This window comes from Malus domestica, chromosome 16 (assembly GCF_042453785.1).
Source record: "Malus domestica chromosome 16, GDT2T_hap1".
NCBI classification, from domain to species: Eukaryota; Viridiplantae; Streptophyta; class Magnoliopsida; order Rosales; family Rosaceae; genus Malus; species Malus domestica.
This window is the reverse complement of record NC_091676.1, coordinates 6513494-6540990: the sequence shown is the minus strand read 5'-3', so window position 1 is coordinate 6540990 and position 27497 is coordinate 6513494. Positions and strand designations below refer to the sequence as shown.

The 27497-nt window shown below is 36.9% G+C and overlaps 4 protein-coding genes and 1 long non-coding RNA gene across 6 annotated transcripts; 4 read left to right on the top strand and 1 right to left on the bottom strand.

Annotated features, from left to right (window-relative positions):
- Window positions 1-116: 116 nt before the first annotated feature.
- On the top strand, window positions 117-3541 carry LOC103403029 (probable polygalacturonase At1g80170). 2 transcript variants are annotated; one of them, XM_017323441.3, is made up of 10 exons: window positions 117-258; window positions 798-994; window positions 1291-1419; window positions 1569-1739; window positions 1840-1860; window positions 1956-2163; window positions 2363-2444; window positions 2580-2688; window positions 2784-2900; window positions 3066-3541. In XM_017323441.3, the coding sequence occupies exons 2-10, from the start codon at window positions 836-838 to the stop codon at window positions 3360-3362; spliced, it is 1293 nt and encodes a 430-aa protein (XP_017178930.3). In that variant the 5' UTR covers window positions 117-258; window positions 798-835; the 3' UTR covers window positions 3363-3541. The 2 variants fall into 2 exon arrangements, with proteins under 2 accessions (XP_017178930.3, XP_008340057.3); XM_008341835.4 differs by lacking the exon at window positions 117-258 and having other exon boundaries at window positions 438-994.
- An 8634-nt stretch (window positions 3542-12175) lies between these two features.
- LOC103403027 (polygalacturonase At1g48100) lies at window positions 12176-16452 on the top strand. Its single transcript, XM_008341832.4, has 7 exons — window positions 12176-12709; window positions 13703-13834; window positions 14045-14272; window positions 14370-14414; window positions 14516-14723; window positions 15364-15554; window positions 15791-16452. Exons 1-7 carry the CDS (start codon window positions 12341-12343, stop codon window positions 16181-16183), a joined length of 1566 nt encoding a protein of 521 aa, XP_008340054.1. The 5' UTR covers window positions 12176-12340; the 3' UTR covers window positions 16184-16452.
- On the bottom strand, window positions 14081-17209 carry LOC114821959 (uncharacterized). The gene is made up of 2 exons (XR_003769851.2): window positions 17077-17209; window positions 14081-15137 (listed from the first exon to the last, which is right to left on the bottom strand). It is a non-coding gene; the product is annotated as an uncharacterized lncRNA (long non-coding RNA).
- Window positions 16830-19628, top strand: LOC103403026 (1,4-dihydroxy-2-naphthoyl-CoA synthase, peroxisomal). Its single transcript, XM_008341831.4, has 9 exons — window positions 16830-17587; window positions 17695-17817; window positions 17907-18008; window positions 18132-18170; window positions 18303-18401; window positions 18571-18618; window positions 18724-18819; window positions 18980-19102; window positions 19194-19628. The coding sequence occupies exons 1-9, from the start codon at window positions 17327-17329 to the stop codon at window positions 19308-19310; spliced, it is 1008 nt and encodes a 335-aa protein (XP_008340053.1). The 5' UTR covers window positions 16830-17326; the 3' UTR covers window positions 19311-19628.
- A 738-nt stretch (window positions 19629-20366) lies between these two features.
- On the top strand, window positions 20367-27083 carry LOC103403025 (phosphatidylinositol 3-kinase, root isoform-like). The gene is made up of 18 exons (XM_017323742.3): window positions 20367-20727; window positions 20839-20941; window positions 21027-21123; window positions 21246-21404; window positions 21517-21726; window positions 22002-22180; window positions 22550-22697; window positions 23225-23320; window positions 23800-23935; window positions 24117-24238; window positions 24462-24656; window positions 24768-24938; window positions 25024-25161; window positions 25295-25449; window positions 25543-25686; window positions 25845-25992; window positions 26083-26265; window positions 26752-27083. Exons 1-17 carry the CDS (start codon window positions 20616-20618, stop codon window positions 26218-26220), a joined length of 2451 nt encoding a protein of 816 aa, XP_017179231.1. The 5' UTR covers window positions 20367-20615; the 3' UTR covers window positions 26221-26265; window positions 26752-27083.
- The last annotated feature ends 414 nt before the right edge of the window (window positions 27084-27497 follow it).

Here is a 27497-nt window from a genome sequence, read left to right as displayed (position 1 = left end):
GAAACCACCTGATCGGATTCTTCATTGACCCCACTGTGGCTCTGTATGGAGGAAATCTTGGTCAGGGGCTCCATAGACCACCTCTCACGAAAACACAAGATCCCTTGTATTTTAATCCCGCTCGACTCCACTTGACTCAACAGGATCCCACATAGTGTGTGAGTTGTCCTAATCAAGCAGTCTTACCAGAATTCTCTCCAGTCTCCACTGCATGATGCTTTCAGCTAAATTTTCATCTGGCCGGCCCCTGCTCATGAGGTTTACATCTTCTCAATAAAAATATTCTTCTATGTTTGGTCTAACTAACTCGTTGACCTTTTCTTTTGCTTTTCTTACAAAAAACATTTTAGATTTTGTTGTACGGCAGACTGCAGCTGTACATCCAATCATTTTATTTCAAAACCCTTGAAAATCAAATTGTCCTTAAAAATTAATTCGATTTATCCAGAAAGTATTGCACTTTGCTGATTTACCTTTACTTTCCTTTTATCCTGAAACAAATGCCAGAGTGAAACACTATTTCTGGTTCATTTTGTTCACTGATTTAAGAGTAAAGCAAACAACAAAGATTTTCCCTTGCTTTAAGTGTGGGCTTGTAGAAAATGTAACATCTTCATCTACTTTCAAGCCAAGCCATGTTAAACCAGAGAGCCCTTTGGATTTCTTAAACTAATCTGTACGTATAAATGGTAACCCATTGTTCGTTGAAATTATACGAATCGACTAATCTTGCAAAACAACAGAAAAGACAAGCATGGATAATCTCTTTGCGGTTTTTGTTTTTGGTATGCTGATAGCGGTTTTTGGAGTTGCAAGAGACGTGGTCTGTGACAACATGAGCATGCTTCATGAGCTTGAAAGCTTTAACATAGAAGAAGACAATGAGCTGAATGTTTTCGACATCCCGACATGGAAAAGTGAACGTGGTAGCAAGACTCTTGTTAACGTGGATAGCTTCGGCGCAGCTGGGGATGGAGTTTCTGATGATACTCAGGTGACTTTTTTTTTGTCATTCAAATGCACTTCATTTGTTGAACAATTAAACTCACTTTCAAATACTAGATTTTGCCAAAATATTGAGACTCAACTTTTGATACCAATAAACTGAAAGAATATTAATTATACAACGTACTGTGATCAGCAGTTAATTTATTGCAAAAAAGACATGACGATTCACAGCTCTAGCACGTCTGAACTTTGCCAATTTTAACCACGAAAAAAGAATCATTTACCCAAACTATTTACCATTTTTGTTGACATTTAATTCTTTTACACTACCATTATTCTTAGGCTTTCCAGAAAGCCTGGGGTATTGCTTGCAATACAACAAAAGCAGTTTTCTTGGTACCCCAAGGACGCCGGTATCTAGTGAATGCTACAAAATTTCAAGGGCCATGTGCGGATAACTTGATCATCCAGGTAAAACCTTTCTGGATTTTTTGGAAAGATAGCTCTTTATAATCCATCTCCATTCTAACCATCAATGATAACTCTTTATATTCCGTCACTTTACACCTCTACATTGTTATGAAATGTTCGTGTTTGTAAATGGTACGACTAATGCACAGATTGAAGGAACTATAGTAGCACCAGATGAGCCTAATAACTGGGATCCAAATTTTCCACGAACATGGCTTGATTTCACTAAACTGAATGGAGTCCTTTTCCAAGGGCATGGCGTTATTGACGGCTCAGGCAGTAAATGGTGGGCCGCATCCTGCAAAACGAACAAGACAAATGTAAATCTTAGTATTTTATCATTTCTACTGTATCCAAATACTTAAATTCCATTTGGTATTGGATATTGATTTACCTCTCTGTCTCTTTCTTTTTCTACAGCCTTGCAGAGGGGCACCAACTGTACGTACCTTTCCCTCTGATCCAAAAATCAATTTATTCAAATGATATGGACACCAGGATCACTAGATAGAATTTAAGTTGAGTTTTTATTGCAGGCATTTACTATTGATAAAAGCTCAGCTATAAATGTAAAAGGCATCACCATCAAGAACGCCCAACAGATGAATTTTGTCATCTCTCAGTGTGACGCGGTGCGAGTTAATGCAGTACAAGTCTCGGCTCCAGGAGACAGTCCCAACACTGATGGAATCCATATCACGGCATCTACTAATGTGATTCTCCAAGACTGCAAAATTGGAACAGGTTCTCAAACTTTCTTCAATATCATGTCTCATCTCACTTTTCATAATCCAAAAGAAAGAACTGGGATGGAAACAAGACTAAATTGGTTATATGAACAAAGAATATCATAAATTAACCTTTGATTGGATACAAAGGAAACAATTGATCACACTTGAAGGGCGCTTGATCACATGACACATTGTGTTTCCTGTTGATTCAGGTGATGATTGCGTCTCAATTGTCAATGGTACCTCTGGAATTAAGATGAAAAGAATCTTTTGCGGACCAGGACATGGAATCAGGTATCATCTACTTTTGCTGTAGACTAATCCTATAGTTTGTGTCTCATGTAGTCATGTCTCCCAAAAGAAATACATAGCAGGCTGCTGAAATCGTTGTTCTCATTATCTTTGTTGGCACGAAATTCTGAAACTTAGCATCGGAAGTCTTGGGAAGGATAACTCCACTGCCATGGTCACAAAAGTGGTCTTGGATACAGCATACCTCAGGGAGACGACCAATGGCCTCAGGATTAAGACTTGGCAGGTTTTTAATCTATTAATGGGATTTCTTTGTTTTATTTTTCGGGTTGCAGATGGATTTCCCCTATGTTAACATTCACTGTTTGCATTTGGGTATAGGGCGGTGCTGGTTATGTTCGTGGAGTCCGTTTCCAGAATGTGAAGATGGAAAATGTATCAAACCCGATAATCATAGATCAGTTTTACTGTGATTCCCCCAAAACTTGTCAAAATCTGGTAATGCTCCGAATCTCTTCTTTCTTTCACCGCTGATTTCTCATCCATTTGACTCTGATTGTAGTTTAAACTCCCCAATGCTTCACTTAAATCAATCATAACCAGAACTCTGTCAAATTTCTGTTAATTGTGAATGTGTTGCTTTTCTTTGTCATGACATTCCAGACATCAGCGGTGCAAATAACCCAAGTCATGTACAAGAACATTTATGGAACCACAAAGAGTGCGAAGGCCATGAAATTTGCCTGCAGTGACACAGTTCCATGCAGGAACATAGTCCTGACTGACGTCAACTTAGAGAAGGAGGATGGCCAAGTGGAAACATACTGCAACTCTGCGCAAGGCTTCGGGTATGGCATTGTGCATCCTTCAGCAGAATGTCTGAATTCCCATGACAAAGAGACATCTGAAGCTGAGCTTGCAGATCTGACTACAGCGGATATTGTGCACACTGAGCTATGATTTGGTTCCCTATATGCACATAACTAAATAACTGTTTGATAGTATACTGAACAGGGTAATGAGCCTGTAGAGTGCTCTTTAGTAATGTAAAGGATTATTGGAGGGAGGTTTAAGGGGCAGTTGCGCAGAATATTATTATATAGAATTATAGTTATGAAATTGATCACTCTTTTGTTAAAGACACTGTCTCATTGAAAAAACCTCACTTCCACTCTTTATTTTTCAACCTTGATTTCATTTATTGACATGATTGATCATTTGAGGTGTAGAATTGTACTTCAGAGGAGACTCCGTCCAAAGTTTGACTCTAATACCTAAATCTAAGCGATTAAGGATTAACCAATCCGAGACTAGAAACTAAAGAAGTTCAAATTTGCACTTTGCCCCTGGGCCTATACCAAATTTCAGGGATAATCAAATCCCCATTCCTCAGCCTTGCCCATTATTATCACTATATTCGGAAATGGTATGAACTATGAAATGTGTTTCGTTTTTGGAATAGGGACAACTAGAAAGTTAATTTGCAGACAAGGACGATCGAGGACCACTCGGATATTCGAATCCGGTCCAACAGAAGTTCTGATTTGTTAATTGACAAGATGACATTCAGAACCCAACAACTACAACCAAAAGCTTATTCTGCAGCAATGAAACGACATGAAAAATAGAAGCTGTGTGCAATAAATAATCACTGACTGGTTGATGAAAGTATTGGGATCCTTCTGCCGACACATTTGATGAAATTTTATACAATTACTAGGTGTCATATGGTGATTGATTGAAGAAAAGCAAGCAATTCTAAACTCTGTTTTTTTTTGTCCTCTATTTTTTATTTTTGTAATCTACACTTATTTCATTTGTATTCACGTTTCACACTCTCATATAATGATATGTGTGAGCAGTTAAGTTGAATTTATTCAATATAAATGAATTATACATTGTAAAAAAGAGTCTAGTTATACACACGTTAACAAAAACGCGCTTCAGAAGACTAGTCATTAGTAGTTATTAGTACTAAAGAAGAGGCAATGGCCCATGGAAGATTTTGCATCTTGAGGTTGGATGAGACTGGACCTATTGTATGATGATGAGAACACAAAACGCCCGAAATTCCAAATGTGGATGAAAAGGGGTCACCGAGAATATGACTAATTTGTAATATCAACTACTACTAGCCAGTGGTTGAGTTGTGTCATATATATATATTCGTTTGGTTGGTCCTCCTCACTTCGGATGCTTGGGTCCATTCTAATAATGCTAGGCAGCAAGCAGAGCACACTAGCTAGGGTTGCAACAAAACTTATAAGGATGTATAGGCTGTATGTATCGATTAGGGTTAGGGTTTTCAAAAATATAATATTAGATTGAACACATTGACAACTCTCTCTGCAATTTAAGTAGTCACGAGAAATGGCCACCTAGTACAAAACAACAAATATGGATGTGCATTTATTTATTAGATTCACAATTTTCATACACACAGATGTGCATACATCACTGGAGTTTGCAAGATGGATCAAGAAACAACAGACGCACGATTTTTTGTTATATTTTTATAATTTCTACTCGCATTGTTGCCATTTATTAATGCAGTAATGAGATACTGGAATTTTTGAAAGCAGCAAAACTATACCATGCATGCTCATTGACCGCACAGAAGAGTCGAGAAACTTGGTTTTAACTTAATTTTAAGGAATAAACTATATTTATTGTTTAGTTTTTACCATCCGATATTTTTTCAATTATCGTTTAGTTTTCTTTTTTGCTTCAACATCGATCGGCTTTATTGCAGCTTTCATATTTTAACAGCCATGAACATTCTTAGATCGGTCGTACTGATGGTACTTACAACATGCCTGAATTCTGATGCATTTCCAGATGGGGTGTGGTATCCACACACTCCATTTCACTTCTCACAAACCTTTTTAATTTTCGATTGTTGGATCGGATGAATTGAAGAAGATCAACGGACATAAATTATCAAGAGGTGTGTGAGAAATAAAATGGGGTGTGTGGATAGCACACCCCTTCCATTACACAACAGGAATGCACATGTGCAAACACAGTAGTCCCGTCCATTGTTCACTATCAATATCATAACCCAATTTGCAAACACACAAGTGAATTTCCAACACCCATTTCTAATTTCTCCTATTGCGGCACCCATGTTTATTTATGAATTTCGAATTACATCAATCATAAGGAGAATTCAGTGAACACAAATAAATAAAGATGTAAATAATAAGAAAAAAGAATGTGTGAAAATCATTCCTTGCAATATATTATCTTATTAATTCTAATTGAAATGTTTACGTGGTTTAAATATCCACGGAAACATATATATATATATATATATATATATATATATATATATATATATATTATGTATATACGATTACAATATATACGTGCCTTTGATTAAGGGTTTTGTGGCTTGGCATGCATGCATTAGATGCTAAGTCAGAGAGGGAGAAGAAGCAACAGGGAAAAGTCTCTGGAATCTTGTCCCCAAAGAAACAATGGCGGTATGGGGGGAACTTCATCAGCGGCTGTCTAAATCGATCCGTGATTGTGGCTACAATAAGGGTTTTTTTTTTCTTCTTGTAGGCCATAATAAGCCAAGGGTATCAAAGGTATACAAACAAAGAGGTACGTCGGGACAAAGGCAATTTTGTCTTCGGAAAATATTTTAAGAATCTATTGAGATCATGGACATAATCCAAACTGGAAATATATGTGTGTGTGTGTGTGTGTGTGTGTGTGTATTCACATGCTTAACAATGCCCACCATCCATACCTATAACATCATAAGCATTCAGCAGGGCCTACGGGCCTAGCGGTAGCAGCAACAACAAAGAGAAAACCCCGATGGGGAAAGTTTATTTCTGATGAATTAATGTAATTAATTCATTAATCATTATCGTAATCATATGATATATATACAGGTAGAGCTAGCTAGCTAGCTCCAAATCTTAGAAAGATCCGTGACCCTTCGCTTACAAGTTAACTTCAATCTGGTGATTGGTATTTGTAGGACCTATTCGATTACTGTTGCACATTATGCAACTAGCATGTAATTTCGATGGTGATGTTACTGATGTTGAAGTTTGTACAGAGACACATTTTGCCCCTTTTTTAACGGTCATATTTATCTATATTTTATATCATGATCATAATTAACTGTGTGTTACTGATTAATGCTTGTAAATTGTACATCAGTACTATTGGCCTCCGAAACACACCAGCTCCAAAATATAAAATCAAACAAGAAGCTTCCGAGTTCAAACGGGCAGCAAAACATAATTTATGTGATGCGAAAAAGTGCTTTTTGATCATCTCATATTATTTGTCTTAGGTAATGCTAGGTAGACTAAACTTGCAAATAAAATGATGTATCGACAATAAGAAATAAGCATGTTAATTAACACTTAAGTAATAATTCAATCATCAATTTCCATGTCATTTAATTTAAAAAATTTAATTAAAAAATTTAGTCTTCCTAGCATTAACTTTTGTCTTCAAGCCACAATGGTGAAAAAAATTACTACATTAGAGGCTGAAAATTAATCTTTAATGAAATTAATATAATATAATAAAATTAGGTGTTGCATGAAAACTTTCATGTGTGCATGAAATTTTTGATGCGTTGGTGAATGATCTAAACATTTTCTCAAAATTAATAATTAATCGAAGAGAAGGAAAGGAAACCCTAATCAATATCTGGCTGCGCATGGAGATGGAGATCACGAGAGTACTCAAAGTTCACGAGAACATGAAATTTAATGTAAGCACAAAAGGACGGCTAATCAAGAAGGTCTTCCAGGTCGTACTTCCAAGTGTCTATATCTTATTCACTCATAGTTGTCACAGAAATTACAAAAGAAAAAAAAAATATATATATATATATATATATATATATTGCCATGCATGCCAAAAATTGCGATTAAAAAGTTACAATTCGTTGCATATATGTGCATTATCTATACATATCATATATATATGTGCATGGACTGATATGCATAGACCTGCACCTGCACAGCAGCCAACAAATTAAGAGCAATATAGTTTTGTGCGCTAGAATCAATTGATATTCGAGAACAAAAGGAAAACTATTAACTATGCATGACAGCACAAAAATTTTAACGGTTTTCTGTGCAAATAATGCTACAATATGATCATAAATTATAGAAAATATTGTTTCCATAATTTTGAATTCACATCTCTTCTCCCGCAACATCGCTTGTATAAAATACTAGAGTATGAAAGCAAACAAATCATATAATTCATCATCCGTATTCTTATTATCTTATCATTATTCTTTGGATCATTTTGGTTTTGTTCCCTAATCAACTTAGTTGTTAGACTGAAATTTTATTTGTTTAAATATTTTGATCAATGTCCTTAACATTATTTAAGCGATTTAACTCATGCATTTAATGTCCCACAAATTATGAAATTTAAACAAATTCAAATAATATTTTTAAAATATAATAAATACTTGAAAATAAATATTAGAATAATATTGTTCTTCACAAAATTATAGCAAAGAAAATAATGTACCCACATAATTATTAACATACTTTAAAAAATAATTGCTGATATATTTTAAAACATAAAATAAATACATATAATTAGCATGGGTACATTTAGTAAAATTAAAAATGGGTACAAATACAAATAAAACTTAAAAAATATTGGCACAAAAAGAAATTAATATATGGGTACAAATTAACATTGAAAAGAAAATTGGTACAAATTAAAAAAGGGTTGCAAATTAAAAATAGGTACAAAATAAAAATAAAAATATATGATAACAAATTTAGCCATAAATATAAACATACCAAATGTAACATTGCTAACAATAAATGAATATATTTAGAAATAAAAATATTTTATTATTGAAATAATTAATGATGTTTATTAATACCTAAGGCCTTGATTTAAAATTAAAAAATAATAATGTTTTAATTAATGGAGTAGCAAAAAGAAAGATGATAACCTAATTTCTCCTTATTCTTTTTTTATTATTTTGGGCACCAATAAATTCTTGCAAGCAAGCATAATGCATGAGAGAGGAAGAGACCAGTTTTGGAAGGAAATCGGGGAAAGGGACGGGCAAGGAAGAAGAAGTCGAGGAGTTGTGGGTGATGGAATTGAGGTGTGCATGTTATTGCTAATAGCTTCTCGGCTCTGGCATTTCTGTCAATTCATCAGCCACAGAAATGAGTAATAAACGATGGGGACGTTCTTGGCCTCATGTTTTTTCTCAATTGCTTAGCTAGCTCTATCTGATAAAAAGTATGAGACACATACACCTAAATAATTCAACCGAAAGTAACAGAAAAAATAATTCAACCGAAAGTAACAGAAACAGAAATATATATCTCTGTAGTATACATATCATCATAATGTTTTGTTCCCATAAAATATTCCAACTGTATTCCCATCGTCTTCTTGGAATTAATTATATGAAAGCCATGAAATAGTTCACAACGATGTAAGTTGTAATGCTAGCTAGACTTTAGCATAACCAAGTTAACTAAAATAATGTGTTTTTTTTCTTATTTAAGTTTGAATTTTTCACTCCAAAATTTATATAAATTAATTTGAATATCGCTTGAATACAAGAAAAAACATTTCACTATATAGATATGGACTATGGTAAGGAATAAAACAGAAAGACTGAACACGAACATCGTAAGGAAAATAACGTAACATGTCCAACAAAACATACCAACCCATGAATTAAATTTAATAATAATTACACAGAAAAAAGTTCAAAATTAAAAATCTAATCCAACAAATCGAAGAAGAAAAAAGAGAAGTTTAGCGAGAGATTCTCTCATACAACTAAGTATAAACTATAAATATGTTCAAGAGATTTTCAGCAGACAATAATCTGATCAATTATCGAAACAGATATACTGTTTCTGCACTGTTATACCGCACCACTAAAAACAGACTAAACCTCAATTAGTTCTTAATTATCGTCTCTCAAAGTCATTGCCATCGCATCGCAAGTATTGATCATGTGACTTGAAAGAAACCATTTTGTTTCCCACTGTTCTGTGGACAAATCATTACAAAATAATGGTAGTACAAACTGCAGGCTTGGTACTCTTCTGTTCTTCCTTCAGAATTCCGTAAAAACCGAAAAGGCAAAACTATGGGCGCAGTGGGTTTTACATTACTTCATAAAATTAAGGATTCTCTCACAAATAAGTCTCTCGAAATTTTATTTCTTATTAATACGCAAAGCACTTTAAAAAAAAAATAAAAATCTATGAACTCCACTGTTATTCCTATTGACTGTTACAACACAGTAAGTGATCAGTATTCATATTGTTTGATTCTCGAGGTAAATTAAATATTATAAGTTTTTAGAAGACTACGAAGGCCTCGTGATTTTAATTGGCTTTTTAGCCAAAATGGTTCATGAGATTTGCATAACACATCACTTTGGTCTCTGAGATTGAAAATCAATAGAAATGGTCAATGAGATTGTCCACCATCGATAATTTTTGTCATTTCGTTAAAAACTCCGTTAAGTGTCCCGGAGCTCATGGCCAAAAGTTTGGACAATTTTCAAAGCTTCGTAATTCAATCGTTTCTTAACCAAATTCGACCCATAATATATCAAAATGAAGATAGGAAAGTTTAGAACAAGATTGTACCTATTTGGGCTAATGAAGATAGGAAAGTTTAGAACAAGACTATACCTATTTGGAAGTCCAATAGTTGCTGGAGATGGCAGGAAAATAACTTTAAAGGTGATAGTCAGCGGGAAAACTAGAAAATTCACTGGAAACTGGGTAAACTTTAAACGTTCATAACTTCTTCAATACTCAACAAAATCGAGTGATTCAAAAACGAAAATCATACTTCTCAACGAGATGAAGAGAATATTACCTTTCTCAATGACCAACTCACTGTGGTTTGGCTGAAAAATGGCTCTAAAGTGACTGTCTTGGTCTCAAGTTAGCCACGTTCGAGTCGTTTTCCTGCCAAACCACGGCGAATTAGCCATCGAGAAAATATTATTCTCTTCGTCTCATCGAGAAGTATGATTTCCGTTTTTGAATCACTAGATTTCGTTGAGTATTGAAGAAGTTATGAATGTTTAAAATTTACCTTATTTCAGGTGAGTTTTCTAGTTTTCTGGTGGACTAGTCACCTTTCAGGCTATTTTCCGGCCATCTCCAACAACCATTGGGCTTACAAATAGGTATAATCTTGTTTTACACTTTCCCATCTTCATTTTGATATATTATGGGTCGAATTTGATTAAGAAATGATTGAGTTACGAAGATTTGAAAATTGCCCAAACTTCTGGGACACTTAACGGAATTTTTAATGGAATGACCAAAATAATCGATGGTGGACAATCTCAAGGACCATTTCTATTGATTTTCAATCTTAGGGACCAAAGTGATATGTTATACAAATCTCAATGATCATTTTAGCTAAAAAACTATTTAAATTAAAACTTTCTCGTATTAGATAAACTTGAATATATAAAAATATGAGAAAAATATATATAAGGGTGCAAGCAAGCACCCAATCCCAATCCAACACTTTTTTAACTCAAGTCATGCCATGTCATGTCAAACAAGCAATATATATAGAAATGTACACTAAATTAAATTTCATTAAAAAAAAAGGAATTTAAGAGAAATTTGTAGCAGCAAAATCCGTTAATTGGTAGCCATAGATGCAAGTCAAGAGGACAAGGCAGAGAAAAAAGAGTAGCCCGTGAAGGTTGCATGTGATCATAAAGTGCTGTTATAGTCAGTGCCGGGGACTTGACACCTAGTCCCACTCACGTGTGTCCTTGGCCTTCACATCCCCACTCACTCTGCTAGGTTAAATATTTTACTAACCCTTAACTCTATAGGGCTACATGTTATCAAGTTAAGTCAGTTGGTTAAATTAGTATGTTTATCACTTTATAATTGAGTACAAATTTTTATCGGGCAAGGTAAATAGTTAAAATATAATATCATCTTGTAAAGAAAAGAAAAAGTGGTATAGCTACAAAAGAGCATTATACAGACCAACATAGTTTAGAGGGGGAAACAAGTATGTGAAGGTCATTCGCAGATGCTCCGCATGTTTGGTACAGATCATTTTAGTGCTCATCAAGTGTTTGATGCATGCCTACTAGGCATATCTCGACAGTACTCGGCAAGTTGCATTAATAACACTTGACAAATGCTTTCGATAATACTCATCAGATTGCTTCGACAAATGTTGATATTTATTAACATGTGCACAACATAGGTCAATTGACGAAAGCAGGCCAACCAAGTATTTGATGCAATGCCTCCATGAATAAACTGAAATTTGTTTGCACACTTTGAGCCACGTTGGACCTTTTACAATAGGACTCCCCAAAATTCAAATCTTGAATCCACCACTAAATACGCATGCTATAACTTAAATGGATTTGTAACACTACATGACAGCGAGGTTAAAACATCACTTGCCAAAATGAACCATATTAACGTCCAAATAAACAGTGGTTGGTATTCTTAGCTTGTCATGGTTTCGTCATTATAACGAATTAATTAAGATTTGAGCAAGGATTATTTAAATGGACAATTTGTTCACATAAGCATTAAGAAATTGAATGAGTTGCAACAAACAGCTGCAATATTTGGCATGTGAGCCAAAACAAATTACAACTATAATTTTATACCAACCATAATTCACAAAAAAGAAAACATGATAATTAATATAAGAGAAAAAGGAAATAAAAATGAGAATTATATTCATAAATTTATAAATTCCTACGAGCTTATGTATGTGTCTCTGTCTATATAAACACAGCCACCACATCTTTTTTTCTATGTAAACTAAAGCAGCCCTCTCACACAACACTCTCTCTGTTTCTTAGCTCTTCCTTTCTCTCTCCTCTCTCCTCTCTCTCTCTCTCTCTCTCTCTCTCTCTCTCATCCACAATCCCACATTGTGCAGAAATGAGTGCGTTCAGTTTCAGAAGCATCGCATTCATGCTTGTACTTGCATTTCTGGTTTGGTCGTCAAATTTCGACGCTTGCATGGGGAGAAGAGGGCGGCATTGGAGGCAGAACAGAGCATCCTCTGCTTCTCTTTCAAAGAAAAAAGGAAAAAGTAGCCATGGCGGCGGCGGGGGTAGCCACCACCACAGTGGTAGTGGATCAAAACCTAAAAGGGCACCATCTCCACCTCAAAACAAGGCACCATCGCCACCTCAAGTTCCCAAGCCAATAGATGACACTCCACCAAGTTCTCCACAGAAAGGTTCATCCACTTTTAATGTGCTAGATTTTGGTGCTAAGGGTGACGGCAGTACCGACGACACCAAGGTTCGTAGTTCCTTTAAGCTCATCATGGTTTTACTATGTTAGCCAATTAAGGACTAATCAATCATGATCAAGGGTTAATTAAAATATCTTCATAGAAAAAACATTTGAGCTTTGATTAGAAATGTTGCTAGGTTTGAACACTGCATGTCTCCTTACCGTTATGGAGTCAATTTTCGCTAACTGCAAATCATAAATTGACACATATACTAAAATGACTATTAACAAAACAACGAGGAACGAGAAAATACATGTAAGAAGTCAAGTATTTTCCACTGCATTTACGAATGTAGCTCATGATATCATATAACCATGAAAATGACAAGGAATTCCAGCTGTAACGTAGATGACAGGTAGCCAATTAATCATTGAGAGAAACAAAATAGTTATTTTGGCAAACGTTTTGCCTTTTTGAATCATTTGCACGTGACCCTTTAGGGTTAATAACTTTACGTGACATGCTCTGGGTTAGATGGTAATTTTTCCCAAATTATGAAGAAGCATTGTGGTCGGTTTTATACTTTTTGTAAGTTCTACCTATTTATAATTACAATTTAATACAATGATTAAACTCACCAGGAGAATATTACTAAGATCCAGGAGGATCCTCGCCGAAGAATTTTGAAGATCTTCCAATCACATCCGTTTATCGTACATAGTGCGGTTAAAATCCATTGTAAATTTTTTTATTTAAAATTGAATATAAACATTATCTAACAAAAACTGACATCACGATATAAGATGAACAGATGTGATTGAAGGATCTCCGGGATCCTTACAAAAGGATCCGACGAGAATCTTCTCTCACTAATTGGTGGGGCCCAATGGGCCCACTGAACAAATTTTATTCTCGTTACGGCAGTTGGGTTGTTACGGTTCCAACAATAATTGTATACGGTTGTGCACAACAAACTAACGCCATTTTCTACGGTTCAAGATTACTTACTGTAATTCGTATAGTATCTGACAGAGGGGTTTTGATACGGTGTGACGCAGGCATTCCAAGCTGCATGGGCCGCTGCTTGTAAAGTTGAGGCATCAAATATCATTGTTCCAGCCGGTTACCAGTTCCTCGTGGGTCCCATCTCATTCTCCGGCCCATACTGCCAGAAAAACATCCTTTTCCAGGTAAAAATACGTACACACACAGTAACAGAGGTAAAAAGTAAAAAGTAACAAAATAAGAAGAAGAAATCAGAGTGTGGGGAAGTGATCTCAATCCCAAGGTTAATGGGAATTACTCGAATTGTGTGAACGACTGTCATTAGCATTCACTTAATTATGATTTCCGTCTTTCGTCTAGTGTACCAATGACGAGGTGAATTATGAATTTCTCAGCTGGATGGTACGATAGTAGCGCCAACGGACTCGGAATCATGGGGCAAAGGTCTGTTCCAATGGCTTGAATTTACAAAGCTAAATGGAATCACAGTACAGGGAAAGGGAGTGATTGATGGAAGAGGCTCATCTTGGTGGCAAGACACTCCCTATGGAGACCCTATAGACGATGATTTCAAACTCATTGTGCCACTAAACAGCTCAGTCCAACAACGCCCGCCAATGCCGGTAATTAAACTAAACTGTGTTGAATTTGAACATGAAATTTCATGATCGTCGAGCTTAATTAAACTAATCATCATCCTGTGAATGAAATCTGTGGCAGATAAGAAGCCAGCTGAGCGGGAAAATGCCAAGCATCAAACCGACGGTAAGGACCACTTGTGTGCCAAAATCTTGAAGCTTATGTGCTCTTGAGTCTTGACCTGCAGTTTCAGTAACATGATTTTTGAACTGTTGTTGATTGTACAGGCATTGCGGTTTTATGGGAGTTTTAATGTGACGGTCACAGGCATAACGATTCAGAATAGCCCTCAATGCCATCTCAAGTTCGACAACTGCCAGGGAGTTCTGGTCCATGATATGAGCGTCTCGTCCCCTGGGGACAGTCCCAACACTGATGGAATTCACCTCCAAAACTCCCAAAGAGTGCTCATCCACACCACCACTCTTGCTTGCGGTAACTATACACCTTACTCTCCAATATCTACTGTTAGCGCGGCGCACTGTGTTGGACTCAAAGATTCCACACTTAGTTATTATAACTCTTTGGGGAATTCCGTGAGCAATCTTATCCCGCCTGCAGCCTTGTGTATTGGCATCTTCCATCGACAATCCTCGACCACTAAAAGTTTGACACACAACAACAGGCAATCTGCTACATTCCAAGAATCATAGCAACCTCCCATGTGATGCATTGCACACCCTATATCATCAGTGGTCTATCCAATTTAGGATTAGGTCTCAACCCCCACTGACAACTACCCCCACTGACAACTCTTGGTTTGTAGTATTCGCAACCCTCAATCGATATTTTGTCATCATCGGATGCCAGAACCAGTGCTGAATTCCCCTGCCATTCTGTCCAGTTCAACTTAAAAACGGCCCACATACAACAAACAAAAGAAGGAAAAAATATCAAGCATGTCAGTTCACATCACAATGATTCCTAAGAACTAACTAAAGACTCAAATTTAAGCAGAAAATTAAAAACCAACAGACAAGGCATGAAATGGGCACAGACTTAAAACCAAGTCGATTAGTATAACTGTCATGGATTAATATTAACCTAAATGTTTCAATTCTAATGATTTGTGCAGGAGATGACTGTATTTCCATACAAACTGGATGCACAGATGTATACGTACACAACGTGAACTGTGGACCAGGGCATGGAATCAGCATTGGAAGTTTAGGAAGGGACAACACGAAAGCATGTGTTTCAAACATTACCGTTCGAGACATCATTATGCACAACACCATGAATGGTGTCAGAGTCAAAACATGGCAGGTATGAATTCACCTAAAAGTTATAACACATCCTTCCTACTGATTGTTAGACTTTAACATACAACTCTCTTCTGCATCAAATAATCAAATGTCGACTGCAAAACAATCTCAGTGACGCTAGAAATGAGTATTAAGAATTGTCTTCTTCATGGGATCTAACGCCACGTCAAATTAGTTTCTAATGCTTGACAGCTTACCCTTTTCTTTTACTTATATAACTGAATCCTAAATGTGCAGGGTGGATCAGGCTCTGTTCAGGGAGTGATGTTCTCAAACATTCAAGTTTCTGAAGTTCAACTCCCTATTGTGATTGACCAATTTTACTGTGACAAAAGCACATGCAAAAACCAAACATCAGCTGTGGCTCTGTCGGGGATCACCTACGAGAGAATAAGAGGAACATACACCGTAAAACCAGTACACTTTGCCTGCAGTGACAGCCTACCCTGTGTAGGCGTAACACTGAATGGCATAGACCTGAAGCCATTGCAAGAAAAGTATCACTTGTACGACCCCTTCTGCTGGCAGACGTTTGGGGAGTTGAGAACCCCGACAGTCCCACCCATTGGTTGTTTACAGCTTGGCAAGCCATCGAGCAACAAAGTTAACTCGGATCACGATGTGTGTTGAGATTTTTAGTACTAAGTATACATATGTATATCTGATGACGATGGTGTATTCACTTTGTGTGGTCGGCAAGATTTCCTGACCCCTTTCGCACCATCAGCTTGCTTGGTAATTGGTATAGTGTGTGTATAATTTGGCAGTCCTAGTTTTACAGGAATTCTTCATCATCGTTATTAAAGGCTTACATTTATATCCTGAAGTTTTACAAGGTATCATCATTGTATTTTCATCCAAAAGAACATAAATTACAGAACTTCCATTAATTGTCTACACTCTGGTGACTCTACAGATTAAAAAGCAAGCAGATTTAACATTATGTATGGAAAAAGTACAACCAAGAGAGTCTACCCTACAACTTATGAGAGAAACTTACATGAAATAGGTGCACCGCCAGTTTGGGATCCCAATCCTATCACACGTTGCAAGGTGGTTTAACTTTGTTCATGACAACGTAGGTTTGGGACGCCAAAGTGACAGTGTACATGTTTCATGTAATTCTTCGGGATCGAGATACATCCCATTGTCTACAACTCTATCACTAGTGTCTCTCAGTTCATGTAACAGTGATGTAGACACAAGGAGATACCGCGGTGTCGCTGACACATCAGAATTTCCCCCAAATAACAGAGTAACACACATATACCATTCAACAGAAAATAACAGAAGGAGATTAATTCTAGCAATTGTATTTCAAACAGATTAGGGATTAAAATTGAAATCCAGATCAGATACATACTACAGATAGCACAATAAGCAGATTAATTAGTACAAAATAAGAAGATTAATTGACATTTATAACAGCAGATTAAAGCATGAAATCCCATCAGTGCATACTTACAATTTCATAAATCATATGAAATACAAAGAAATTTATCACAAGAAGTTTGAAAACGCACAGTTTTCGTCCTTTCCCTGGATTCTGATATGATTTCTGTAATCTGAAATTCTGGACGCGCACACCATGCTTGCGAATTGCAATGGCAGTTTTACCTCTAGGGCTTGGCGCCAAAACGACGCCGAAGGAGGAACTTTGACGAAACGCACCGTCTCGCTGTTCGCGCCTTATCTTATCCCATCCAAATGTCTCATCTTTAACCTCCCAAGTCCAAAGTCCAAAGCCTTGGCCATTTTCCCGGTTTTCCTTCAATGGCAGAGAGCTCAGAGCAGGACCTCATGACCACCGCGAGTAGGAGGTTGGCCTCCATCGCCAACCACCTCAGTCCGGCCCATCTATCTCCCAGCTCCGCCGCAATTTCTCTATCCAACGCCTCCATGAACGACAGCTACCACCGCACCCACGGCGAGGTCTCGACTCACCAAGTTGTTTGGAAAAATGCTCGCGACGAGTCTGGCGAGGAATTCACCGACATTATTTATGAGAAATCCGTCGGCGAAGCCATTGCAAAGGTCAGGCTCCTCAGGTTGGTTTTGATTAATGAGTCCTAAGTCCTACTTACTGAGTCTAATTTGGAGATAATGAGATTTGATGTGTCTAAATCTCGCGCTTTCTGTAGATTACGATTAATAGGCCGGAGAGAAGAAACGCGTTTCGGCCGCAGACGGTTAAGGAGCTCATTCGCGCGTTTAACGATGCCAGGGACGACGGCTCCATAGGCGTCGTCATTCTTACCGGGAAGGTACCCCCCGCCCCCGCGAACAACTAGCTAGTAATATGATGCAAAGATGTCAACTTTACTCTGTTTTGTTGGCAATTTGATGTTTTTAGGGAACCAAGGCATTCTGCAGTGGCGGTGATCAGGCTTTGAGAGGCAAAGATGGATATTCTGATTACGAAGATTTTGGTCGTCTTAATGTTTTGGATTTGCAGGTATATATATATATATATAATTTTTTTTTTTTGGTATGATTCTGTAACATTTTGTTAATACTGGGCAGTAAACTAATAATTGTTCTTGCTGGTATATAAATCATCTCAAATTGCTATGTTCAGGTCCAGATTCGACGTCTTCCAAAGCCAGTAATAGCCATGGTATGCTCTTGTGAACCTACTTTGCATTAGGCCTTTGTTGTTGGACAGTTGGAGAGCTGTGAAACTTAAACTTTGCCTCCACCCCAACTTAGTGAATGCATGATCCGTTGTCAATGTTAAATGGTTTATCAGGTGGCTGGTTATGCAGTTGGGGGAGGACATGTATTACACATGGTCTGTGATCTAACCATTGCAGCAGACAATGCTATTTTTGGTCAGACCGGTCCTAAGGTACTCGTATCATATACCTTTATTCTGGTTAGTCACAAAGTTTTAATTTTGGTTGGGGTGCTAAACTATTGAAACTTACAAACTTGCTTTTCGTTTCATCTTCAATCTAAAGAATGGGTGAGAGCAGCATGCTAACATACAGAAACCTCACAACTTGTACATTTGACAGGTTGGAAGCTTTGACGCTGGTTATGGGAGTTCAATCATGTCCCGTTTGGTAAGAATCGATTCAAGTTGATTTATGTTATGCAAATACTTGTTTCAAATTACCCTCACTTGGTATGTGGTGGACTACCTTTAATGAATGGCTTTGGTTAATCAGATCGGGCCTAAAAAAGCACGAGAAATGTGGTTTATGGCAAGGTTTTACACAGCCGCTGAAGCTGAGAAAATGGGTCTTGTTAACACTGTTGTACCGGTAAGTCTACTCCCAATGTGACACAGATCTCATCGTATGGTGTATGTCTTATCTTATGTAGTATAAATTGAATACAAATGGCTTTTGCCTAAAAAATTAGCCTTATTTCACTCAAAGTTTGCAGAAGATAGCATCTTCACTATTTTATACTGTTATCCAGCTGGAGAGTTTAGAGCAAGAAACGGTTAAATGGTGTCGAGAAATGCTAAGAAACAGCCCAACTGCACTTCGGGTGCTGAAATCTGCTCTTAATGCAGTTGACGATGGTCATGCTGGACTACAGGTACCTTCAGTTATCATGTGTATTTCTAGAGATTCCGCACTCTTATTCATATATCTGTGTGCTAACTACTTTGCCAATGTTTCCAATGCAGCAACTTGCTGGAGATGCCACACTGTTATTCTATGGCACTGAGGAAGGGAATGAAGGGAAGACAGCTTATATGCAACACAGGCGTCCGGATTTCTCAAAGTTTCCCAGGAGACCTTAATGCTGAGCAGTTTCCCAGCAGACTTGGACCCCTTGGCCACTTGTTCGTTTGTTTTTCCTCCCTTTCCCCCCTTTTCGGATAAATGCTTTAGTTTTGAAGCTCCGACGTTGGTGGTGAGGAGTTCAAATAGTGCCCTGCTGCCATTGTTCTGAGTTAATAGGTTGACTGCTTTTTTCCAGACTCCAGAAATGTAATTTGCTCAAAACTCTTGCTTACAGTGAGGTTTCTACTCTTCCCATTGCATCTTTGGAAGTTTGGTTTATGTTTTTTGGAGATATTTTAAACTACTCTTGCTGTTGCATCTTTGGGTGATTCAAACTCGAGTGTTAGCTAACCTAACCCACGTATACATTTATTAGTAAAGAAAGGAAATTTCTAACTTTCTAATTTCCATTGTGTGGTTATTGACGAAAATGAAAATAAAAGGGAAGAAATGGAGAGCATAACTCAAACTATCAAAGACACACACAAGTGAAAAATGCAAAAATAGAGAAGTGTGTATGATATTTTTCTTTAAAAGTGCCGATGACACTTTTTTCCACTCAAAAGTTTTTTTTTTATTTTTCATTATTTTGTTATTTTCCCTTGTATATTCTTCAACTAATAAAATACAAGATATCAAATTTATTTATTTATTTTCTTGGATGAAAATAATGAACCTTATCCGAATAAATACAAATATCTACTAATTAATAAGACACTCATTGTCAACCAAAATTCTATGAAATTATCAGTTTAATCCTCTAATTAAAACAGAACATGAATGAGAAATATGAGACAGAAATGTAATTTCACACAATCAAATTTTACTGTTTTTTTAAGCCTCAGCTACATGTAATCCTAACATATATTTCATTAAAATTGAAAAAAAAAAAAAACTTTCCACTCCCACATTCTCTATCACTCTCTTTCTCTCTCCTATTTAAAAAAAAAAAAATTTACGTACTTTATATGTGCCCATATGCTAGTAATAATATAAAAAAAACTTTGTTCTTTCAAAATAAGAAAGAAACAAATAAAAAGCTTATGAACTTCGGAGTGAATCTCCTGGGCTTACAGCTCAAAAAGAAAGCCCAGTAAAGTAACGACCCAAAACTCCTCCCGCTTCAAGCTGACGTGGCAACCTTCCTCCTCCTGCTCAAGCAAACTCCCCCGAGTTCGCATTGCTCCCACGCCACCTCGATTCAGAAAACTCTGCTTCAGAATCACGTCCTCGACCGAACTCCAATTCGATTTTCTCCCCCCAATTCGCTACCAGAAAACCCTAAATTATGAGAAAACACAGCTCCTAAAACTCTATAAGCCATGAGCGGGAACGAGTTCCGCTTCTTCTTGTCCTGCGACATCAACCTCCCAGTAACCTTCCGGATCGAACTGCTAGAAGGAGCCTTGCCTCCCTCCAAGTCCCCTAGCTCCGGTACATTTTCTCACTAATTTTCTGTTTGGTTCCCGAGAAAATATTTTTACTCAATCAACGTTCTTCAATTCAGTTTTATTTTTTTTATTTTTTATTTTTTATGCACTGCAGATGTTGATCCCGCTTTCGCAACCGAAGAGAGAAATTCAGAGCTGTATGTGGAGTGTGCATTGTACATTGATGGTGCTCCATTTGGGCTTCCCACCAGGACAAGGTTTTTCCGCCTTCACTGGTTTCTTCTTGCTTCAATTGCATCAATGATGTTGTTATAGATTTTGAATTTTTGTATCTTCTGCTAGGCTGGAGTCTTCAGGACCATTATATTGTTGGAACGAACTCGTTACTCTGAGTACGAAATACCGAGACTTAACCGGTCACTCACAACTTGCTCTAACAGTATGTTTGCTGTTTCACTTCACATCTTAAACAATTCGGTTCTCTGTAATCCCTTGTATATTAACAAATAGTTCAGGATTCCCGTTTGGTATCGATAATCTTTTTACTCGTTGGAAATTTAGGTTTGGGATGTTTCGTGTGGGAAGGATGAAGGGTTGGTTGGTGGTGCCACAATTCTTCTTTTTAATAGCAAAAAGCAACTCAAAACAGGGAAGCAAAAGCTGAGGCTTTGGAAGGGAAAAGTAGCAGACGGGTCGTTTCCTACTTCTACTCCTGGAAAGGTTTCTGATTGTTTCTTTTTAAGCAGTTACAGATATGGGCCTTAGCGTTGTTCCTTGAATTTTCCTAATCGGTTTAGCTTTGTTATGTATCCCTCGTTTAATTTTTTTATAGGTCCCCAGGCATGAGCGTGGGGAGTTGGAACGCTTGGAGAAGCTCGTGAATAGGTATGAGAGGGGGCAGATCCAATGTGTTGATTGGCTGGACCGCCTGGCTTTTAAAGCTATGGAGAGAATAAAGGAACGGGAAAGCTCTAAAAATGGAAGTTTGCATTTGTACCTGGTTGTCGATTTCTGTAGTTTTGAACATCGTGTTGCTTTCCAGGTAACCCCAGTCTGCAACTAATCTGAAGTTATTAAAGTTACCTATTGGCTGATATTGAACTATAACTTTTTGGTTAGATTTTAAAATTTAATTAGTTGGTTGACAAATGCATGCTTATATGGAATGTTAGCTTATGTTGCTATTTAAACTCTTTATTTACTCTGAAACTCAATACTTATTGTTATCACGTCTTGAAATAAGTAACTAACTTTTAGTTGTTATTTTCCGTGGATAATGAGTTTCCCTAGCACTAACCTTTATTTATTGGAGTCTAGGAATCAGGGGCAAATTTCTTGTTACCGTCCCCAATAGCTTCAACAAATGAAATTGTCACGGTCTGGGACCCAGAAGTGGGAAAGATAAATCCATCAGAGCACAAGCAACTAAAACTCGCAAGGAGTTTAACCCGTGGTATCATTGACTGGGATCTCAAACCAAGCTCCAACGAAAGAAAGTAAGTTCAAAATTTACTCTAAAGGTTCATATGTTGGTTAACAGTGTTTTCATAAATTCTTATTGTCACAATTACGATCATACAAACTCATGTATTGCTGATTAATTGGTGGGAACTGTGTTCTACTTTAATGGTACCAATTATAATGGTACCAATTATATATATATGCAGATGGTTCTCACTTGGGATCAGCTGTTGTGTAATGGTTGAATTAATTATCATCGGATTTTGTTAGTGTCGTATTATAGATGGACCAGTCTTCTCAATTTGCCATATTCTTTAGTTTCAACATCACTGCTATATGTTCTTCTGATTGATTTTTTTGGTTAAGTAAGCTGGAGATATATAATTGTTCGCCTTTTCCTGTAGGTCGATACAGAGGATTTTGAAATACCCACCAACAAGGACTTTGACTGGCGATGAAAGGCAGCTCCTCTGGAAATTTCGTTTCTCATTGATGTCAGAAAAGAGGGCCCTCACAAAGTTCCTCAGATGTGTTGAATGGAGTGATATTCAGGTCTGCATTTCTTTCTTCTTCCTTCTCATCATTTTCCCCTTTAGCCACTAGTTCATGTGCCATATTACTACTGCTCTGCAGTTTTATTTAACTCCTGTAATAAAATTGTTTTTAATACTTCTTATTTCCAGCTTATTCTATTTCTTATATATATATATATAAAGGTAGCTTGTGTAGCTGATCCTAGGACTTCAGTCCAACTCCGATCCATCACTAGTAAGCTGCAGGCCAGCTATTACCTTCATATGTGACTATCCATGTCCCACTTAGGATTATTGCACTTTTGACAATATGCATAGTGTTGTACCAAAATATCAATCGTTTATTTCTGTTTTACATGAGAAATTACTTTTATGCAGATCTGTTGCTGAGATCAATAGTTGACAAGTAAAGTAACAGATTTTGTATTTGGAATGCTATCTCTCATTCATGTACTTGACTTGCTCTTTCTTGTTTATGTTGTCTTTATCACTAAGGAATAAGAAATAGATCAGATTTTCAAGAATTCCATATTCGTTTTGTTGCAGGAAGCAAAACAAGCATTAGAACTGATGGCCAAATGGGACATGATTGATGTCTGTGACGCATTAGAGCTGCTATCTCCTGTTTTTGAAAGTGAAGAGGTGGGCATGTCTGTAACACTTGAGCTGCTATCACCTGTTCTTTATCGTCTTACAACTGTTACCTGGAGGATTTTTTTTTTACCTCATACTCCTGTTAAAATCAAGTTTCATATCCTAATCAGCATGACTTGAAGTTAACCATATCAATTGTTTCTGCTGTTGTGTTCCTTCCAAGCCCATGGTAGCTGATGACTGATTAGGCTGAATATAGATAATAGGATCATGAAGAAAAGAGGGAATTGTATCTTGCATATGCAGTATAAGTACAATCTAAAAAGTCCATGCTTTCTTTGTCATCCTGAGCAATGTCCAATGGGATATGATGTCTTAAATAAGAATAACTCTGTTGATCTGGGAGATGAAAAGTGTGTTATGCAGTGATACATATTGCTCTCCATCATTGATTTATTTAATATCTTCAGTCTTCTACACATTTAATTTGAAACTGACCAATGCCCAACTTTAATACCTCCTGCCAGGTTCGTGCATATGCTGTCAGTGTTCTTGAAAGAGCTGATGATGAAGAGCTCCAGTGTTACTTACTTCAACTGGTTCAGGCTCTTCGTTTTGAGCGTTCTGATAAATCTCGTCTTTCTCATTTCCTTGTGCAACGTGGTATGTGGTCAGATACTATCGTCATGTATGTACACTGTCATGCACATGCACTTACCCTCATGCTACTTCTAATGTTTTTCTTTGGGATGTGTGCATGGATGTGCAAGGCTACACTTCAGTTTTTCACAGTATCAGAAGTATAGGTTTTTATGGCATCCTGATTATACTTTTGATCTGACAGCGTTAAGAAACATTGAGTTGGCTAGCTTTCTACGCTGGTATGTTGCTGTAGAACTCCATGATCCAGCATATGCCAAACGGTTTTACTGTACCTACGAAATCCTGGAAGAGAATATGATGAAGGTGAGAGTTCATCAACTAACGTTATGGGGTCGTTTGTTTTGTGTGTTGTGCTTGGGTATGAATCTGGATCCCCAGAACAGTATAAACATTTATGTAGATTCTCCAACCATGAAATGTAGCTTTTGGGATTACCCATCTATTTGGTTAATATGATAATGCCTTTCTTAGTTTCTCATTGGCTGAAGCCAGAATGGAAATAAACTGTATCCAAGTTTTTATATAGTTGCCAGCTGGTGTGCAAGGAGATGAAGATGGATTTAAACTGTGGCAAAGTTTGGTGCGCCAGACAGAATTAACTGCACAGTTGTGTTCAATAACGAGAGATGTAAGAAATGTACGTGGCAATACCCAGAAGAAGATTGAAAAGCTTAGACAACTGCTTTCTGGTCTCCTTAGTGAACTTACGTATTTTGAAGAGGTAATACTTTGGTTGAAGTTCCTTGTCTACAGATCTTATTATCTATTAAAATATGAATGCCTTATAGCCTTACCAATTGTATCTTTCGTGGTTGGTCTGTGATGTCTCTAGCCGATAAGATCACCGCTGGCTCCAGGAGTCCTCATAACTGGGATTGTGCCATCTGAGTCATCAATATTCAAAAGTGCACTGCATCCTTTGCGTTTGACTTTCCGAACAGCAAGTGGGGGAAGTTGCAAAGTTATCTTTAAGAAGGGGGATGACATTCGCCAAGACCAATTAGTAAGTATTTCATGCAACCACCCTTGTGGCTGTTCGCATGCACAGACATGAGAACTCTGATTAAGTGGATCTATGCTTCCTGTAGGTTGTTCAAATGGTATATCTCATGGATCGATTGCTGAAATTGGAAAATCTTGATCTGCACTTAACTCCTTATCGAGTTCTTGCGACTGGGCAAGATGAAGGAATGCTAAAATTGATACCATCCCGCTCATTAGCACAGGTATTAATTGATGACCTTATTTTGTTGTATCGTGATTACTAATGATTGTAAGCTGTGTGTAAATTATGAAGCATTTTACCTTGATTTTAGACTCTCAAATTTTTTACAATTGGTAAAATGTTCTCTTTTCCAGATTCTCTCAGAGCACAGAAGCATTACAAGCTACCTGCAGAAATTTCATCCAGATGAGCATGGACCATTTGGTATTACTGCTACCTGTCTGGAAACATTTATAAAGAGCTGTGCTGGCTACTCTGTTATCACATATATACTGGGCATTGGAGACAGGTGACAATTAAGATACATATATCTGCACCACTGCTGTTCTGCTTATGCGGTATTGAAATGCATAATTTTAAAGCATTAATTTGTCCTCTGTAGGCATCTTGACAACCTTCTCCTTGTGGACGATGGACGTCTTTTTCATGTTGATTTTGGCTTCATTTTGGGTCGTGATCCAAAGCCATTTCCGCCGCCAATGAAGCTTTGCAAAGAAATGGTTGAGGCTATGGGTGGAGCTGAAAGGTACTTAATGATTAGTTTTGTCTCTGTGATGCTTTTAATTTCGCCACGTTTGCTAGATGGGGTTGCATTAGATTTATGGCATGATATCCATATCATGCTGGGTGCAAGGTGCTAATACAGGAATGCACAAGGTTTGATTAATTATATTCCTTCTGCAGCCAGTACTATACAAGGTTCAAATCCTACTGTTGCGAAGCGTACAACATTATTAGGAAATCCAGTAACCTAATCTTGAACCTGTTTCACCTAATGGCGGGTTCCAACATTCCTGACATAGCTTCAGATCCTGAAAAAGGCATCCTCAAGGTGACTTCTTTTGTGATTGTAATCTAATGTTTGTTCAGTCCAAAACGATTTGGTCTTTTTGTTTGACGGCGAGTCTTTTGGCATGTATAGCTCCAGGAGAAGTTCCGGTTGGACTTGGACGATGAAGCCTCCATACATTTCTTCCAGGATTTAATCAATGAGAGTGTCAGTGCATTGTTTCCTCAAATGGTCGAGACCATTCATCGGTGGGCTCAATACTGGCGCTGATCCCTGAAACTGGTTGGGTGTCATCTACATCTTTGAAAGATACAGGTAATTTCTATTTCCGTCCGTTTTGTTTGCAGTCTTTGCACTTTCTGCATAAATAAGGAAAACTAATGAAAAGGGCTTGAAAACTTTGAGTTTTAATGATAAGGACAAAATAAAGGGTAAAGTGAATAGTATCAGGATTGATTTTTTAGTGTAAAAATGTGGTTTTTCGTTAAAGTGAACAGTTGGGTGCTTTTCGTTAAAGTTCCCTAAAATTTAAGCTTATCTAAACCTTTACTATGTACAGAAAATTTCTGTAACAATGCTGGAGTTGGTTCATGTTTTCGGTTGATTTTACTCTCTTTATGGCACCCCTTTTTCATGTATACGTCTGTATTTCTTTTTGTTTGGTGAAAAATTAAAAAACTTTATTACAAGTAAAAGAGAGAATATTAACTTGAAAATTTGAGACTTTTTAAGTTTTCATTAGATAACATACATATAGAATTTGTATTCAGATCTTGAATTATTGCAATTCAATTTTTTCAGGTTTAGATCTAAGCGAAAGGGAGCGGAGTGACATTCTAGGATTCATACAGCCAAACCCATTCAGTGAGATAAGGCGTTGTCGTTATCAAATCTGCGCTAAATAAGATGAAAGGGGCATATGCATGATATGCTTGAAGAAACAGTAGATTGGTCCAGGGAGCATGGGATGAAAGTTATATTATTGTGCATAGATTTATGTATATAAAGTTTCAAGTGTAATTGAATAATCGTACATAAATTTATATCTTTTCTATGCCCATGGCATATAAAAGCAAATAACTTGTTAGGGACTTGCAGATCAAAATTATAAATTCTTATTCTTCTTTATACAATCAATCATCTAACGTCTGATAATTAATTATTATAGTACTTCGTTTATTTACAAACACACCTACCAAACTCGACGCAAAGTAAAAGATGTTAATAATTTATCAGAAATAATATTTTAATATGCACCAGTGTATATTATAATGGAACATATCTGGTCCTTAAATTTGTAACCGATCATTTTAATACTTCATACGTTAGGAACATATCACAAAAACGAACGTAATAGAATTTTCGCTACTTGCATTAACCATTCAAAATTGAAAATTGACTTTGAAATTGAACCACCAGCGATGCTTTTTATTTCTATCCTTAATTAATAAAAAAAAATTAATAAATATCTATGGAATAATTTTTATGTAAATGGTGGAAAGTTTTACATTTTAAGTTATTAGTTTTTAACATATTTATTTCATCAT